This window comes from Drosophila tropicalis, unplaced genomic scaffold (assembly GCF_018151085.1).
Source record: "Drosophila tropicalis isolate 14030-0801.00 unplaced genomic scaffold, ASM1815108v1 contig_393, whole genome shotgun sequence".
NCBI lineage: Eukaryota > Metazoa > Arthropoda > Insecta > Diptera > Drosophilidae > Drosophila > Drosophila tropicalis.
The window spans coordinates 4,613,064-4,631,170 of NW_027172855.1; the positions used below are offsets into that span (position 1 = coordinate 4,613,064).

Consider the following 18,107-nt stretch of genomic DNA (forward strand, 5'->3'; position numbering starts at 1 on the left):
ATTCATTTGCGAACGTCACAAAAAATATCTTTCTCTTTCCAAACCAGTTTCAAAGATGTGCGAATGCGTTTTTATTAGGTTCAATAATCTTGTTTTTTGTTTTTTTTCCTTCTTCTGTCTTCACTATGAATATCAATTTGTTTATGTATTTCTGTGTAGTCAACTGGCTGAGAAAATCCCTGACCGCTTGTGATTCATCCACCTGTTGGGGATTCCTTTTTTCCTCTGCTCTCTGCTTTGTCAGCAAGAACATATCGATATGGTTGGAAGTGGTTAAAATGTTTACAGTAGCTAAATTATACATTTATGTTTTTGCACACAATTTTTTTTTATTTTTCTGGTTTTTTTTTTTTAAATTTATTTTAAATGTAATGAAACTAAATCGTTATTAAGTGCTGATTTGAGTATTTTAAATGGATAAAATATTTTTATTTAAGTATGTTAAGTATATAGTTATAGTTTATAGATTGTCAAGAAACAGTTTTCAGTTTGAAATTGTTCTTTAGTTTTTTTAAAAATGCATTTGTTCTCTGCAAATTGCATAGTTGAGGAAGGCAATTTTCCTCCCTTTTAAATTTCTAACCACCTCCTAATCTCTTAAAAAGCTAACACAGCATTTAATTTGTCAATTTATAGTTTATATTATATCGTTTTAAAAGGTTGAACTTGTATTTTGAATGGTTTTTGAATATGTTGAACAAATTCAAGTTCTTAAGAACGAGTCTATTCAAATCAAATCAGAAAAGGCTGACTTTTTATACCCTTGCAGAGGGTATTATAAAATTGATCAGATGTTTGTAACGCACAGAAGGAGACGTTTCCGACCCCATAAAGTACATATATTCTTGATCAGCGTGAGAAGCTGAGTCGATATAGCCATGTCCGTCTGTCCGTCTGACCGTCTGTCCGTCCGTCTGTGCGTACGCGTTTTACTCAGCCGTCTTAAGAGCTATCGGGCTGAAATTTTTTTTCGTGGGTTTTTATTACCCGGCATAGCCGATGTTAGCTTCTTTGATTTTTTAGAATAAAATGTTTATAAATTTTAATTACTTATAGAGTAGTATAGAGTTTTGATTCCTGTTTGAATGCTCTGGTATGAACATGGTTTAATTGTCAGCAAGTTGAATGCTCCTTATAACTTTTTTCTTTTTTTGGTTTTCATAATCAATATCAAATTTTAAGCAAAAACAAATTCATTTAAATAATTAAACCAATCAAACCTGAATTACACACACTTACACAATTGCGAACATTTGTATTTTTAGCCAAGGAGAATTTGTTATTGTTTCGGCGCAGTTTTGAACCGGTCCTGAACTGATGCTCATGCCCCCACCCATCCTCGGTTTGGGAGCTCGTGCTCCGCTTTAAGCTTTAAAAGCCTTCGCATTCTGCGACTAGCGCTCAGTTCGCAGGCACGCGTCACTGTAACAGCATCTCTCTATCTCTCTCTAATATAAACGTGTGTGTATTTTCCCGTCGTGTGTGACGAAAGATTAACTTTAACTAAAATATCAAGTACATACAACGGAAACAAAAGCAAATAATTAAAAGTCAGTCCAACTAAAGTGCATCTACGGTGAGTGGCCACTGCGTGAGGAATATACCTTCAAATACATATATAAAACCAAAAAACACTTGGAAAAGCATAATTAGTCTTTGAGCATACCTGGCGTATGCGTAATTAAATTTTAAAACCGCCCAAAAACCACCATTTTAATTAGCATTTTAGCCTTGTCGACTAATTTCTTAGTCGAATTTAAACGGCATTCTTTTACGGCTTAATACAATCTTGGCTTTTGGTGAGGGGCTTGTTCTGGTTATCTACAAGTTTGCATTTATGTATAAAAAAGTTGTTGCCTTCAATGTCAAACTGCCTTGGCAACTTGTTTAGGTTTCAAAGTGCTTTAATACAAAACTAACTAAATATACACAAAATGTGCAAGTGAATACAAAAAAAAAAAAAAAAAAAAAAAAAAAACAAACAAATTAATGCGAAAATTCTCATTATCATGCACATTATTGGTATAATTGTGTGTGTAAATGAAACAAGTTGCAATAAAATTATAATAAAGTTATCAATACAGTTTTATTAATTTAAAAACTTTTGATATTAAGACAGTCTTACCCATGTAAAGGGTTTAAAAACCTTTAAAACATTTCAAACACATTTAAAAAATAAAATTAACCATTAAAATATTGAATATACGAAAAGTAGCAAATTTATTTCAATTATCATTTAATCGTTTATGAATTTACTACTGCAGTTAAAGAAAATTTAAATATACAATTTTTCAAAATGTCTAATTCAAATAATTTTAGAAAAGAAGACCTGCACATTTGTTTAATTTTCTATCTCAATCCAAATATTTAAATAATTAAAATTAAAACTGAGTATTAAAACTCATCTTAGGCCTATGAATTCATTTATTTATTTAATTGTACAAAAAGAAAATGAAATAAAAATAATTATAAAGCTTGGCATAATTTATTCTGATTTCATATTTTCCCTGTTATTTAACGCAAAAATTAAAAAAAAATTTTGTTATTTTTTTGTGATTTGTTTTTAATATTTATAAATAAATTCGTATTTTTACCAAAGAGTTTTTAAAAAACATTTAACAATGTTTAAATTTGTTGGTATTTTAAAACGTAAAAAAGGTTGCCTAAAATTTATAAATTAATTGTGATAATTGAGAAAAGTATCGGGAGATATTTGGCATAAAGATCTTTAAATTTTTGTTATATTTAAAAATTTAAATGAAAAATTTATATTCGTTTTTATGAGATTTATTTTAAAGTTCTCTTCATATTTTTATCTTAAGTTTTAGTTAGAAAATTAGAATTCAAATATTTTTGTTTTCGTTTTTGTTTTGTAGACTGAATTTTCATGCTCAATAGATTTAATTTCTAAATTATTTCAAAATTAAAACTTTTGACTAAATTTTGGATAATTATCAAAAAATTTATATTCCTAAATGAATAATTTTTAAAGTTTGATTTAAAATTCTAAAAGAATTCAAGGACTCTTATATTTTAGCCTTTTTTATTTTTATAAATTTTTACTTTCATACAGTTTTGAGCTTTAGTTAATGTAAATATACATATTTATACATATATAATCATGGACTGTGCAGCTGCAGCTGATTAGCATATAAACAAATACATTAACTAATACATCTTAACTAATACATGTAGAGATACATTTACTATTTAATCAATTTATTGCTCTTATTCTCCTCTTTCCTCTCATCTTTTGCTGCAAATCTTTACTCACATCTAGCTTATTGATTTATAATAATTTTTTTAAAATGAGTAACTTACCAACAAACAGAACTAACAAAGCAAAGCAAACTAACGGTAATGGTAAAGCTAATATAACGGTGGAAGATAAACTCGATCCCAAGGTCTCGGTAGGTCTAAATACTAACAATTTGAAACATAACAAAAAAGGGAAAACAACTGATTGTTTTTTTTCTCAATTTCTTCACCCACATCCAGATCGATATGGAGGCTCCAGAATTTAAGGATTTCGCCAAATCAATGGTTGATTATATAGCAGAATATTTGGAAAATATACGCGACAGGTAAGTGACTCAATTGCCAGTTAGTCAGTTAATTAAAATAAATTTAGTACATATTTCGATACATATAGAAATTTCATTGTCTCGCATTGACCTCAAGCAATTTCGAAAGTTCAGTTTTCTGTTCCGTTCTGATTGGAGCTGCAGGCGGTCGGGGCACGTGTCTGGGTGTCTCTGCCTCTGTGTGAATGACATTTAACGGCTGCTTTTCGATCAGGTATTAGTCATGGGAAAGTCTCTCCGATTCGGATTTGAAGTGGCCTTCTAAAAGTACTTTCCGTTTTTGCTTTGGCTAATTAATTATTACATTACATTATGATAAACAGAAAAGGTTTCAAAATGTTGGCGTGTCAGGGTTAAATGGTTTCCCATTATGTTTTTACTCTACCCTTGAGAGTTGGTTAGTTCATTGTTCTTCGGCAATTCTAACGGCTTTTGCCTTGCCTTGAAACAGATAATCAGTTTGTGTTGTAGATAATGGTGAACAAATTAATGTTGATTCGATTGGCTCAATAGTCTGATGAAACAGTTTACTTACTCCATTTTTGAGGAAAGAATAAGTTCAATAAGTCACTTGCTTAACTCACTTGTTCAGTGTCTCAGTTACCTACTGACTAACTTGATTAGTTCTTTCTTAAATCACTAATCATCGACACAAATGTAAATCAGAACGTATTGAATCATAAAATTTCTATATTAAAATAGAAATAAATCGCTCATGAGTGTTTGAGCAAATATGATTAAGACATGTCAGTAAATAAACTGTTTCTTTCTTCGACTTATTCATTTGTTGGCTAAACTTTTAAGTATTTCATTGACTTATCTTCTTTGCCCTTTTCACATCTAGTGAATGGCTTTATATTACCCTTAATTCCTAAATCATTAACTTACTACTGAGCTCATATATCTATCAGATCGAAAGTGAGTAATTGAGTCCTAATGATTTTCGATAATCACTTTGTTTTGGTTATTATTATTATACATATATTATTTTCTAGTATAGGCTATAGTCAACCTAATCGTTTTTTACAAGCACTAGCCATCGAATTTGGCTATAAGCGGATAATATATTCTCGTTATTCAGTTGCCTTTAGGACTTTCAAAATCAAAGAATTAGAATTAGTTTTAACTCAAGCTAGTTGTTACTTGATTCTAACTATTTCAATGTGAGTAGAAGTCATGCACTATTTGTTTTTGTCGAACTCTGAGTGTGGAAGAACTAATAATTTAGCTTAACTAAGTGATGTCTTGATCTTTTCATAGTGACAATATTAAAAGTAATTATTTTTTTTTTTAGCATTCATTATTTAAACCAATTGGGTCTATAAGTATTAAGCTTTCGAATATGTTAAAAAATTGGAAAACAAAAATCAGGCTCAAAACAAAAAATAAGTTTTTTTTTTCAAATAAATGAATCCCTTAATAGTTAATAATATTTATAATAATAGATTATAGATAATAATAATAGTGGTATTTCCAATCTTTTTTTGAAGTTTAAAGGATAACGTTTCAAGTTTTAAAAAGTCGTGGTAATAAATTTATTTGTTATGATGAAATTCGAAAGAATATTCGACATAATTGGAATTAAATTTTTTTCCGAAGGATTCTTTCAAAACTTTTGCCGTCATACTCTATTAAGTTTCCCCTCCCATTTCGTTCGGTTGCCTATTGATTTTTATACCCTTACCCACCCATCTTGCAACAGGCAACAAGTTGCAAAAGCTGGTAGTTAAATGGAATGGACGAATGCTGGGAAGGAGGAGATGTTGATGAAATTCAATTTGTTGAAAGCTTTTCTGAATAGCTTCTAATAGTCAATGCTAATTCAATTTCGTTATGCGTTTCTTTTCTTTTATAGACGCGTCCTGCCCGAAGTGAAGCCTGGCTACTTGAAGCCTTTGATACCCGATGAGGCGCCCGAGAAGCCAGAGAGTTGGCAGGCCATCATGGAGGATATCGAGCGTGTGATTATGCCTGGAGTAACACACTGGCATAGTCCAAAGTTCCACGCCTATTTCCCCACTGCCAACTCCTATCCGGCGATTGTGGCTGATATGTTGAGCGGAGCGATAGCATGCATTGGGTTCACTTGGATTGCCAGTCCGGCTTGCACGGAACTGGAGGTTGCCATGATGGATTGGTTGGGAAAAATGTTGGATTTGCCATCTGACTTTTTGGCCAGCTCTGGCGGCAAGGGTGGAGGCGTAATTCAAGGTACAGCAAGTGAATCGACTTTGGTGGCTTTACTTGGAGCCAAGGCCAAGAAATTGCAGGAGGTGAAGGCTAAGCATCCCGAATGGGATGAGCATACTATAATTGGAAAGCTGGTGGGTTACTGTTCCGATCAGGCACACTCCTCGGTGGAGAGGGCTGGTCTCTTGGGTGGTATTAAGTTGCGCTCTGTGAAGTCTGAGAATAATCGCTTGCGGGGAGATGCCCTTGAGAAGGCCATTGAAAAGGATTTGGCCGATGGTCTGATACCATTCTATGCTGTCGTCACTCTGGGCACTACCAATTCCTGTGCCTTCGATCGCCTGGATGAGTGCGGTGTGGTGGGCAATAAGCACAATGTCTGGATTCATGTGGATGCTGCCTATGCTGGTTCGGCCTTTATTTGTCCCGAATATCGTCACTACATGAAGGGCATGGAACGAGCAGATTCCTTTAATTTCAATCCACACAAATGGATGTTGGTGAATTTCGATTGTTCAGCCATGTGGCTAAAGGATCCCAGTTGGGTGGTCAATGCCTTTAATGTGGATCCTCTCTATCTGAAGCACGATATGCAAGGATCAGCTCCCGATTATCGTCATTGGCAAATCCCATTGGGTCGTCGTTTCCGTGCCCTGAAACTTTGGTTCGTTCTCCGGCTTTATGGAGTGGAGAATCTTCAGGCTCACATTCGTCGCCATTGCAATTTTGCCAAACAATTTGGTGATCTGTGTGTCGCCGATTCCCGCTTTGAGTTGGCCGCTGAGGTGAACATGGGTCTTGTCTGTTTCCGTCTCAAGGGCAACAATGAGAGGAATGAAGCTTTGCTCAAGCGAATCAATGGACGAGGAAATATTCATATGGTTCCAGCCAAAATCAATGATGTCTACTTCTTGCGCATGGCCGTCTGTTCGAGATTCACTCAGTCTGAGGACATGGAATACTCTTGGAAGGAGGTCAGTGCTGCAGCCGATGAAATGAAAGCTGAAGAGTAAACACAATGATCAGTATTTAAAATGGTTGTCAAGGGAACAAGACAGATTTAGGAAATTTACAAGAGTCTTAGAGATGGACAGGGATTGAAGTGATTTGAAATTATTTCTCAGATTAATTTGTTTGTTTTGTTTATTTCAATTACCTGTGCCACTCTCTATGAATGAAACAAAATCATATAATCGTTGTCTAGTTGTTGTTGTTGATATTTTATTGCTAATTTAATAAATATATACATATATGTATAATATCTGCTTAAAAAAATAAACTTTGTTAATTGTAACTATAAATTTTGACTAGCTTTTGATTCTAATTAGCTTTACTTGAATCAATTGCACTGCTTCATGGTATAATAGTCAATGATGCGTTGAGCTTCCCGAATTCCGCTAGTTCGGGCTCCATCGATTGTGCCGAAGCCATGTAGAGTGGTGGCATCACCAGCAAAGAGAAGCGAGGGAATCGGTTCACCCAGAGGAGCTGCCAAGCGTTGCACATCTCTGGCACTGCTCGAGATGGAGAAATAGGGACGTCCGCCTAGATAACAGGCTGATGAATTCCAGTAGGAGCGTAGCAGGCCTTGTGGATAGGGTACTAGATGATTGCGTATACACTTTCTCAGAAGAGCTGTGATTTCTTCCACTAAATTGGAATCTGGCAACTTCTCTATTTCATCGTAGTAACCACCACCAATGCGAATTTCCAACACATGTTGACTCGTGGGCAATTGAGATATTTCCACAACCTGTTGGGTCCAATTACGTTCCTGTTGATTATTGGCTGAGTCGCTGGTTAGTGAGCAGCTCAGTGGCCTCAGATTAGACTTAAACCAACGACTGATGGGTTTCTTATAGGAGATGAATATCTTGACAGGATTGCCATTACCCAAATTTCTTATGGCTAGCAGCTTATCCAAGGGCAACGTTGGATTAAAGAGGATACCTGCGAAATTCTTTAAAACACCCAATGGGAGAGTGCATATAATATGATCGGCCTTATAGAGACTACCATCTAGGCATCCTACACTTTTGAATTCACCCAACATTGGGTGTCCAATCCATTCAATTTTGCCCACTGGCTTGCCCGTTTGCAGTTGATCATCGTCCAGATTCTTCTTTATTTCGTTGACCACATTATCCAATCCCGTAGGCACATATATGGGATGCTGTTCTTGCTGGACGACTGGATAGCTGGTTATTTGCTCAATATTCACATGTTCTAGGCAACAACCAAAAATGCTACTGAACTCCTTGAACAGGGATTGGAATATCTCTTGTGCTGTCTGCTGTTCGGCTGGTTCTTTGTAGGATATTGAAATGATTTTATTGCTCTCCATTTGAAAATAGGCCATGACATTGTCCAAGGCATGCAGATCTTTTCCCTTTTTCAAGGTGTCCTTCACCTTTAGACCACCGCAGAGTTGTCGAAATAGCGTGTCGATTAGCTCAACCATGACTGGATTTACTTGCTTCTCCTCATGCACATACTGAACCTTCTCCTTCTCCTTGATCTGCTTGCCAAGGCCCTCGGCATTTTTCAGGAGTTCGTAGGTGGAATCATGAGATCCATCGATGTTAACCCATTTGGCGCCCAATTCACAGAATGTGTCGCCAAATTTCTTGGAATTAATCCTACCGCCATAGCGATCGGTAGCCTCTAACACAAGGCATCTCCGAAATCCATGCGAGAGCAAATGCTGAGCCGCTGAAAGTCCGGCTAATCCGGCACCAATCACAACAATTCGTGCATTCTCCTTGGCTGTCTCCAAATCTCGATTGTAACGCGGTATGGATGGATGATTGTGATATTGATTACCCGAATCTGCCTTCAGTGCCTTTGCAATGTGGTATAAGCTGCGTTTGCCAGCTATTCTATAACTGACAATGGTGAGAATAGGATGTTCAGGTTTCAAGAGAAGCTGACGCAATGCCATTTCATACACATCCGCAGTGGCAGCTGGACAGGATTCATGCAATGCCACTTACCATTGCATAGCACTAGCTTGCTAGAAATTTTGATGTGCGTGTTTGTTTTTTTTTTTAGTTTAAATTTTGAGTGTGCTTACAACAAAATTGTCAAGAATTTAAATTTTTGTTTATTTTTGTGGCCAAACAGCTGTCATGATGAATATTAGAGAAGGGCGTTTTCATAGCAGTGACTACTCACGGCGGTAATATTGTCCCATCCCTAGTACCTGCGCAGTAACACAACACTGAAACGTTTTACCACACTGCATTTGAGGCGCCAAAATTGGATTAGATATCTCGAAATTTCTTAACTTTAATTTCTTTATTAAAACAATATTTACTATAAATACGGAGATATAAATAATTGAAAATGGAAATCGAAGTACACTTTATGCTGCTCACTGTGATTTCTCATGCGTTACATTGCCATTATTTGCTAGGATTTGGAAATGATGCGTCAGTTCACCCACTTCGCCGGCCTTACTTGGTGTCTCAAGCAGACGTTGTTGATCTACCAGAAGATCTGTCAACTGTGTCTCGATTTCCGACCACGCATAGTCAATATCCGAGGGTTTGGGATCCATGCCACAAACTGCAAATCTTAAAAATAAACAACCCGCATGTTCTGCCTTGACCATGTATATCTTTTTGCGTTCCATAAGACGCTGCAGCAGTTGGGCTGTAATCTCATTATCTCCCTTGGGTCGGAAACAAACTAAACCCAATGCCCGTGGGGCAACTAATTCAAAACGTTTGTCATCTTTCACCAGTTTCTCGAACTGCTCGGCGAGGCTGATATGTTTACGGACATGGGCACGCAATCCTTCGGCGCCAAGAGTACGGAATGTGATCCACACTTTGAGTGCTCTGAACCGACGTCCCAGCGGAATTTGCCAATGCCTGAAGTCGGGTATCTGCGATTGCCCCTCATATTTGTGCTTCAAGTATATGCGATCCACATTAAAACTGTCAACAACTTTGTTGGCGTCTTTTAGCCACATGGCCGAGCAATCAAAATTCACTAACATAAACTTGTGAAGATTAAAATTCAATGAGTCCACACGATCTATGCCGCGTCTCAGATCGGCACACTCATCTAGGGCAAAAGCTCCACCAGCATAGGCAGCATCCACATGTAGCCATACATTGTGATCCTCACAAACCGTTGCCAAGGACTCAATGTCATCGTAGGCACATGTTCCTGTAGTGCCAAGTGTGGCAATACAAATCACTGGAATGCGACCCTCTTGCACATCTTCTTCTATGGCCTTTTTCAAGGCCTCACCACGTAAAATTAAATCTTCGCCAGCTGGCAATAGCTTAATGGGCATGGCAGCAATTACACCCGCCTTCTCAATACAACTGTTGCTCTGATCCGAAGAGTAAGCAATCAGTTTGCCTCTAATCTCACTCTCGCTTAGTTCTGGATGAAGTTCACGATACTTGACCACTGCTTGCTCACGGGCAGCCAGCACGGCAACAAGAACCGCTTCACTGGCTGATCCTTGAATGACACCACCTCCAGGTCCTTCAGTGGCATGCAGAAATTGTTCAGGTAACTTTAAAAATTTGGCCAACCAATCCATAACAACAACTTCCAATTCTGTGCATGCAGGACTGCAGATCTGGAAACGAGATGATACTTGACATTAATTTCAATCTTAAAGACTTACTTATATGTTTTTTATTGTTTAACATTGTTTTAGGTAATTATCACTTAATTAAAAAATTCACAGCAGTATCAGGAAAGTAAATATGGGCGTTTGACTTGACTGCAGAGTTCAGTGACTTCTGTTTTACATTGATTGGGTTTCCTTAAAAAGATTTTCAATCTTATGAATTTAGAATCCTTTGCTTGGTTTTAACTTTCGTTTTATATGCACATTGATATTTTACTATTATGTTAATGAAAATGCAAATTTAAATGTATTGTCAATATTTTGATGAATCTAAAAGATTTCCATTCGCGCTTCATTGTCTTCTGTTTTGATAACAACAACCTGTTTGCCAATGTTTTTTTTTTTGTTATCGATGGACTTTCACTTGCGGCCCAAAGCAAACAAAGGGCTCCCATTCAATGAGATGATTTGAGATTTCTCTGTCTCCTCTCACTCTCACACACCTCTCTCTCTCTCTCTCTCTCTCAGTTTACGTACCCAACTAAAACCAATAATGCCAAAGCCACTGGCCAACATTTCACCCACAATTGAGGGATAAGAGACACTGGTGGGATAATAGGCATGCATATTGGGCGATTGCCAATGTGTTATTCCTGGTTTGATAACGCGGTCAATATCGGTTAATATATCGCGCCATGATTCTGGACTCTCAGGCATTTGATTGGGCAATAAATCCAGCATATAACCCGGCTCCACAGAGGGTAGAATATCATGATCACGTATATTTTCCAAGTAATCGGCCACAAAATCAACAGCCGCCTTGCCAAATTCACGAAATTCTTTTGCATCCATTATGTGTAGGAAAACAGAGTGTCTATAATATATTCTATTTGCACTTTTCACGTTTCTGTTTGTCTACGAAAATTGTAACTGAAGTTCGACCAACAACAAGCGCAATGATGATGCCCTCTGGGACGCTGTGGAGTTCACTCTGAAGCCGCTAACTGACGATGGGCTGGCTTTTATACTCAACGCTCTGGACACACAATGGCACAGTGGTCAAGCGCAACGAATCGAAGATTCGGAGAATGCTGCATGACTTGGGAATACAATAAGTGACCAATTAGCTATGCCAATCATTAAAAATCTATCTAATCTTCTAATCGGGCAGATTAATTTAGGGTTGTTAAGAGGCACGTTAAATCAATTTAATTTTTTTTTTATCATACCCTTGCAGAGGGTACTATCAAATTGTTTGAGCAAATGACTTAACAAACAAAGGGTGAATGTAAATTGGAGGAGCAGTTAAAAAAATTTTAAATTCAGTGTTTTTTTAATTATATCTACTAACTATCCTTCTACCGAAGTTTAAAACACTTTTTTATTTATTTTGAAATCATTAATTGAAAGAGTATATAATGTTCCACATAGTTGCCTTTAGTTCGTTTAAATAATTTTCATTTCAGGTAGATTTTTAATGACTTATCATTCAATCGATCCCATTCTCCCAACCTAAACTAAATGCTGGCTTTGGGAACACTTTTGGCAGCTAAATTTAAGTGTTCCCACTTTCAACTCTCTTCGAGCTGCTCTCTTAATTGCATTAACTGTCAACTGGTTTTTTGCCTTCAGCTTTGGTAAGAGTTATTTTCCGGCCTTGACATTATTTTTGGTTTAAACCATTTTCCTGGGGTTGGAACATGGAGTGGGAGAGAGTGAGTTAAATAGAAAAAAACTATTGATAATTACATAATTACATAGAGAACATGAATCTTTGTATTTCGTTTTACGTATTTAAATAGCAAGTGTTCGGCAGCTTCCCACCTTTTTGTTTAGTCAACATGATTGACTAGAAAGACTATTGGGATCCCCATATACTTATAATAGACACCGATCAATGAATTTACTTATAGACACCTTTTTTTTTTGGTTTGCTCTCTGAGTTTTATACTTGTTAACAATTTAATTTTTTGTTAATTACATAATTTTGTACACTGATTTGTTGATTATCAATTGTAATTTTTCTTTGTGTACCAAATATTTCTCTAAAACTTGGATTCTAATTTAATACTAAAAATTTTATGAATTTAAAATGTCGTTTCAAATGCTTAAGAACTTACCAAACCTTTTGTTCATTTCTATATATTTTAAAAAATTTAATCAGTTTCATTTTTGAATCGTCCAAATTAAACAGTCTTGAATGAGAACTATAATAACTGATTGGAGATTTTGAATTTCCATATAGAAGGACTTAAAGAATTTAGGTACTTCTTAAATAATTATTTATATGGTGTTGAAAGGTTTAATCATCTAGAAGTTATTATGGCCTATTATTGCTAAAAAGTGGCCCAATGAAGTTTAATTTTATAGAAACAAAGAGGCCCAAAATGTTGATAAAAATCAAAGAAGCTAACTTCGGCTATACCAAGGTGAAGTCCTTAGCATAATATTTTTACATGTTCAAAATTTGTTTTCTGCAACTCAATTCATCAATACAGAAACAAAACATTGTTACTCATTTTGCTACAACTGCTTCACCTACTTTACGTATAAATACATATATTTGATACAATGGCCCGATTCTAGAGATTTCCATACTTGATCTGACTCTAGTATCTCTCTAAAATTTCAACCCGATAGCTTTTAAGATGGCTAAATAAAACGCATACGCACTGATGGACAGACGGACATGGCTATATGGACTCAGTTTCTCATGCTGATCAAGAATATATATACTTTATTGGGTCGGAAACGTCTCCTTCTGTGCGTTGCAAACATCTGACCAATTTTATAATACCCTCTGCAAGCGTATAGAAAGTCTACATACATAATGCCATAAAAATGGTGACCTTAATTTCTGATTTCATTTTTATCTAACGTTAGAGAACAGTTTTTATGTGTAAATTTAGTTAGTGGTTATTTCGATCATTCTATTGCGATAATGTATCTGTTTTTTTAAAGTAAAGTTTGAACTCGGTAAAAAGACATATTTTTAAAAATTTAGTTATTTTTGTAAGGGATATGAAGGATCTTTGCAGGGTCATTATTTTTTTAAACTCACCCAACTGAAACCCAAAACACCAATTCCTGCGATTAGCAACTCTCCAATGATGGAACCCGCTGATGTAGATGAAGGATAGAAAGCATTGAAATACGGCGATTGCCAATGGGTCAAACCGGGTAAAATGATACTCTCCAAGTCATTTAAAATTTCCCTCCAATGTTCCGGCTGTTCGGGTATCTCTCGTGGCAATTGATTGATAACAGCATGTGGCATCACACTGGGCAAGACATCCCTATGGGAGTAAAAATTATAAAGTTTTTTTGGTTTTCTAATATATATTCTATATAGCACTCAATTCACAGAACACACCTCTCACGTATATTGCCCAGATAGTTGATAATAAACTCAATTGAGGCATGACCAAATTCGCGAAATTCATCAAAGTCCATTTTGTTTTTATGTTTTTTTTTTCTTTTAAAAAGGACTAAAGGTATTTGTATTTATTTTTTTTTTTGTTGTCAATGCGCTGTCCGAGTTTTGCACTTGTGCACGGTTGACATTCGAATCTATAAATGATCAAAACCTCAATGAATCGCTGCCGAAAAACAAGCAAGTCGCGCATAGGTCGTTAAAACTTTCAACAGCCCTAAACAAAGACGTAGCCAGGATTTTATCTAGTGGGGGCAGTTAAAGAAATGATTTAACAAAGTGATGAAATTATAAAATTAAAAAGAAATTCTTTACAGATTTATTTTGAAAAGATATATGACCATCAATCAATCTATTTCTTATAAGAACGAAGGAGATTGGGATTTGAAGCGATATCCTTCTTGTTACCCTAATGAATGCCTGTGCCACTTACAATTAGACTCGAACTTATCTACCAAGGATTACAACTAATCTACCAAGGACACATTCTTTCGTCTTCTATTCCAAATTGACTATGTTTCAAATCGTTTTGGTAATTTTCTCAAAAAATTAAGACTTTCGAACTTCTTAATCCATGAGTCGAATGAGTTCTTGGTTATTATATGAGTTATAGATTTAATTTTAAATTTAAAATTTTAAGGTCTAGTCCTTAGGATTTGATTAAATGTTTTTAAAAAACCATTTAGAAAGTTTAAGTTATCTGTATTTTGGTAAAAATAGATAACTGGATTTCCAAACAGTTGCCAATCTCGATATCTTTGTAAACTGATTTACATTTCACTCGAAAATTTGAAAATTTCGTAGATAATAGAAATCATTTCTTTAATTATATTAATCTTAACTTTAATAGGATTCTTATGTTAACATTAACTTTAATAGAAAACAATCATTTAAAATTTTGTGTAGTTGCTTTTAGCTTCTCCATGGGCGCCCCCTCTTGAGGTAGGCCAGTGGCCATAGACTGACTGCAGCAACAGCGGTCAGATGATGCTATGTGTGAAAATGTGCTTAAACAGCAAGTTTTGGGTTGTTTATTTGGTTTTTTATTATTATTTTATATATTGTGTTTTTTTTTTCTGGTATTTGTAGGGCCAAAAACAAATACCAAGAGCGTAGACCATTGTCGAGATTTATGTAACTATGTTACTGAAAATGACATGAAAACCCAAAGACAAAAGTGAAAAATTTATATAATTTACGCGTTTGTAATTGTCTAATAAATATGAGACAAAAACCATTGTCATCTAACGACTATTTAGACAAAGCTGTAAACAATCCGGTTTCATTAACTGGTCTCGTTCAAAAATCATTTGGCAAACAATTTAAGTAGATAGTTTAAAGACACACATACATTCAAATAGATATGTATATTTTCATTCCCGTTTTGTCATTCGGGCAGACAAATTTGAAAGTCAAAGTCGATTTTGTAAGCGATGCAGCGAATCAGAGTCAGTTGCAGTAGCAGCTGCCACTTTACGGAAGTGACCCGAAGTAAAGTTGCTTGGCCATGGCTCTTGTGACTAGGTCTCGGTCCAAATGCATTTCATCAGCCATCATTGTCGGCAGGTTTCAGGGTCAACCAAACAATTTGATGGCCGTTGTTAGCCCAATTTTGTTGGTGTTGTCTTTTTTTGAATTGAATCGATAAGGTGTTAAATATATGTAAAAGATAATTATTTCTTAACAAATTACTATCTGAAGTGTTCGTTGTACTGGGAAATATGGAAAGCCCCGCAGATTTACCTAGAAAATTATAGTAGACAATAATTTGATTATCAATAATTTATAATTAAACAATATTCTATCAATTTTCTTAAAAGCAAACTTAAATGTCGACTCTGGCATTTGTTTTTATTTTTTTGTCATGGTGGCTGGGTTCATGTCTTGCCGAGCTGATTAAGAAGATGCTTTTATCCTTCTTTTCGGGAATATAAAAAAGGATGTTTCCAATAAACAAATCTGGACATTGTAAGACCTTCGATTATTAATTTATATTTTGAATATTTTGCACTTGAACTAGATTTTTGAGTGGAAGTTGGAAACAATGTAGGTAGTTGAATAGGGACAAGATCTTATATTTATTTCATTAACTATATTTCCCTGGCATCTTTCCTTTGTCTTTCCTTAGGAATTCTAATTTCTAGTAAGTTTTTGTAACTTTATCTTCAAGGTTAATTAAATTAATAGAAAACTGTTTCTACTGTTAAGTAACTTAAACTGAAGTTAAAATATTTCCTCCTGTAAGTGCCTTGAAAACCTTAGTGTAACCTTAAACTGTACCTTAGTGATTATCAATTGATTAAATAACTTTCAGGTTCATATTTGATGCAAAATGTTTTGAAAAACAAGTTTAAGTCTCTTTCTTCATTTAAAAAGAATCTCCCCACTTAGATGAAACATTTGTAAGTAAGTTTGTTCAAATATTTTCCTTCCATATAATGCCCAACTGACCGAGCTACCCACGTACTGAATGTCATAAATGGTGTCGGCCAGCTGTTTCAGTACCTCACTCTCTCCCTCTCTCTTTCTCCTTTTTATTTTCCGCCATCTGCCCCATCCTCCCATCGCCCACCAGAAAAAACAAGTAACCTCCCATGGTGTCCACTTTTACCCATTTTCGGTTGTTGGGGTTCAAAGTGTTTGGCCAAGTATTTGGCGCGCGCTCTCTAAGCGGCTCATAAATAAATGCGAAAACAAAATCGTTGTGCAGACCCAAACGCACTACCCAGGGAGGGAAGGGTGGTGGGGGGTGGTCACAGGGAGTGGGCGGTTTACTAAAACGCAATGCTAGACAGACAACACCTTATGCAGATACAGCAACAGGGTGTTCTAGGTTCACTCCAGAGTCTAGACCACCAAAAAAAAGGGGAAATCGTTTTGTGCGCCGGCGTTGGAACGATTTTAACCCTTGAATACCCTACAATCTCATGCCATTTACCCACCCATACACTCATCCAGACAAGTCAATGTGCTTAATGGCGGCAACAACAACAACAACCAGAACGACAATAACTTCTCAGGGGGACGATAAGATAACAAGAAATTCTTGCGCATGTCCAAAAAGTTGTTCCCCCTTCTTTCTCCCCATGGTCTGTGTGTGTGTGTGTGTTTTTTGGTATCAACGATTTCCAATGTTTTCAATATAAAGGGGCGGCGCTTGTTTTTGAGACCTGGAACGATGATACCAAATTCTTGTTGTTGCTCTTGCTGTTGACCGCGCTTATTGACTTGGACTTTTTGAGTTAAGTTTCTCATATTTGTTTCTCCTCTGCCATCGTCGCCGTCGCCGTCATCATCTCGCTGCTGCTGTCGCTGACTTTTAAGTGCTGTTTACTGTTGTTTTGGGGCCACGAAGGTGTCGCCCGGACCCGGACCCGTACGTTATGTATTCTTGCTGCAACACTACTTTCAGCTCAAATTCTTGAGCCAAAAAAAAAAAAACCAAAGAAACAACAAGAAAAATACGTAAAAGTTGTTATTGTTTTTCTCCGTTTTGTTCTATTATATTTTTGGAAAGGGGCGCGTTTGGTGTTGCTGATGGGCAGGGAAGGGACGGACGGGAGGGTTAAAGTTTTTACGTTTTTACAAATATTGTAATGCTGTTTGCATTTGTAAAGGGGGGGAGATGGTCATGAGGAATGTATAGGAAAGGACATTGCGCATGCCAAAAAAACAAACCAACAAAAAAAAGGATAGCAGCATAAAAATGTCGTCGCCGTTGCCCGTTGCCTGTTGTTGTCGTTGTCGCCGTCGCCATTGTTATTTTGCCTGGCCTGGGCTGCGTGTATGCAATTTTACCATATCATTTGTGTCACATTAAGATCAATTGGTAAACACACACCCACACACCGACACACACACACTCAGACACACACACACACCCCCCCCACGCACTAGACAGAGCCTCATATACAAAAGGCAAACGGCATGAAAACGTAAAAACGGCAGCGCTCCAACAAAAGCGTCAAAAAGTGCGCAAAAATGCAGCGCGGCAAATAGAAGAAGAAGATGGAAAAAAAGAAGAAAAAATATATCCAACAAAAACAGCCAACAACAACAATAACAGCAACAACAACAGCAGCAGACGACCTCGCTGTCAGGCAGGCAGTGCTCTTTTTGGCCACCAGTGTTACCACACCATGCCCTGCCGTGACGTTTAGTACCGTTAGCCGTCGCCATTTTGTCGGTTAGCCGTGTGCGGATTCCCGTCGCATTTCACCCACACACAATATCAAAATATGTTACCGTCGCTTCGCGTCGCCGTGCAAATATTTTCGAAATGTCCATCGGAAAGTGCAAGAAAGTG

The 18,107-nt window shown here is 36.4% G+C and overlaps 3 protein-coding genes across 5 annotated transcripts; 1 reads left to right on the forward strand and 2 right to left on the reverse strand.

Moving 5' to 3' along the window:
* The first annotated feature begins 1,416 nt into the window (after window positions 1-1,416).
* Ddc (aromatic-L-amino-acid decarboxylase) lies at window positions 1,417-7,034 on the forward strand. Of its 2 annotated transcripts, XM_068284873.1 has the most exons (4): window positions 1,417-1,576; window positions 3,281-3,410; window positions 3,499-3,584; window positions 5,440-7,034. In XM_068284873.1, exons 2-4 carry the CDS (start codon window positions 3,309-3,311, stop codon window positions 6,785-6,787), a joined length of 1,536 nt encoding a protein of 511 aa, XP_068140974.1. In that variant the 5' UTR covers window positions 1,417-1,576; window positions 3,281-3,308; the 3' UTR covers window positions 6,788-7,034. The 2 variants fall into 2 exon arrangements, with proteins under 2 accessions (XP_068140974.1, XP_068140975.1); XM_068284874.1 differs by lacking the exon at window positions 3,281-3,410 and having other exon boundaries at window positions 5,440-7,033.
* Window positions 6,979-8,909, reverse strand: LOC137573013 (protein anon-37Cs). Its single transcript, XM_068284870.1, has one exon. The coding sequence runs from the start codon at window positions 8,713-8,715 to the stop codon at window positions 7,114-7,116; it is 1,602 nt and encodes a 533-aa protein (XP_068140971.1). The 5' UTR covers window positions 8,716-8,909; the 3' UTR covers window positions 6,979-7,113.
* A 143-nt stretch (window positions 8,910-9,052) lies between these two features.
* On the reverse strand, window positions 9,053-13,932 carry amd (alpha methyl dopa-resistant). 2 transcript variants are annotated; one of them, XM_068284871.1, is made up of 3 exons: window positions 13,742-13,932; window positions 13,430-13,664; window positions 9,053-10,374 (listed from the first exon to the last, which is right to left on the reverse strand). In XM_068284871.1, exons 1-3 carry the CDS (start codon window positions 13,819-13,821, stop codon window positions 9,148-9,150), a joined length of 1,542 nt encoding a protein of 513 aa, XP_068140972.1. In that variant the 5' UTR covers window positions 13,822-13,932; the 3' UTR covers window positions 9,053-9,147. The 2 variants fall into 2 exon arrangements, with proteins under 2 accessions (XP_068140972.1, XP_068140973.1); XM_068284872.1 differs by lacking the exons at window positions 13,430-13,664; window positions 13,742-13,932 and adding an exon at window positions 10,906-11,292.
* Window positions 13,933-18,107: the final 4,175 nt, after the last annotated feature.

Excerpts from the sequence above, each read along its gene's own strand:
- Ddc (XM_068284873.1), top strand. The coding sequence starts at position 3,309 with ATGAGTAACTTACCAACAAACAGAACTAACAAAGCAAAGCAAACTAAC. Across the intron at positions 3,411-3,498 it reads AACTCGATCCCAAGGTCTCG|ATCGATATGGAGGCTCCAGA; the intron begins GTAGGTCTAAAT and ends ACCCACATCCAG. Across the intron at positions 3,585-5,439 it reads TTGGAAAATATACGCGACAG|ACGCGTCCTGCCCGAAGTGA; the intron begins GTAAGTGACTCA and ends TTTCTTTTATAG.
- LOC137573013 (XM_068284870.1), bottom strand. The coding sequence starts at position 8,715 with ATGGCATTGCGTCAGCTTCTCTTGAAACCTGAACATCCTATTCTCACC.
- amd (XM_068284871.1), bottom strand. The coding sequence starts at position 13,821 with ATGGACTTTGATGAATTTCGCGAATTTGGTCATGCCTCAATTGAGTTT. Across the intron at positions 13,665-13,741 it reads CTGGGCAATATACGTGAGAG|GGATGTCTTGCCCAGTGTGA; the intron begins GTGTGTTCTGTG and ends TTACTCCCATAG. Across the intron at positions 10,375-13,429 it reads GTGTTTTGGGTTTCAGTTGG|ATCTGCAGTCCTGCATGCAC; the intron begins GTGAGTTTAAAA and ends TCTCGTTTCCAG.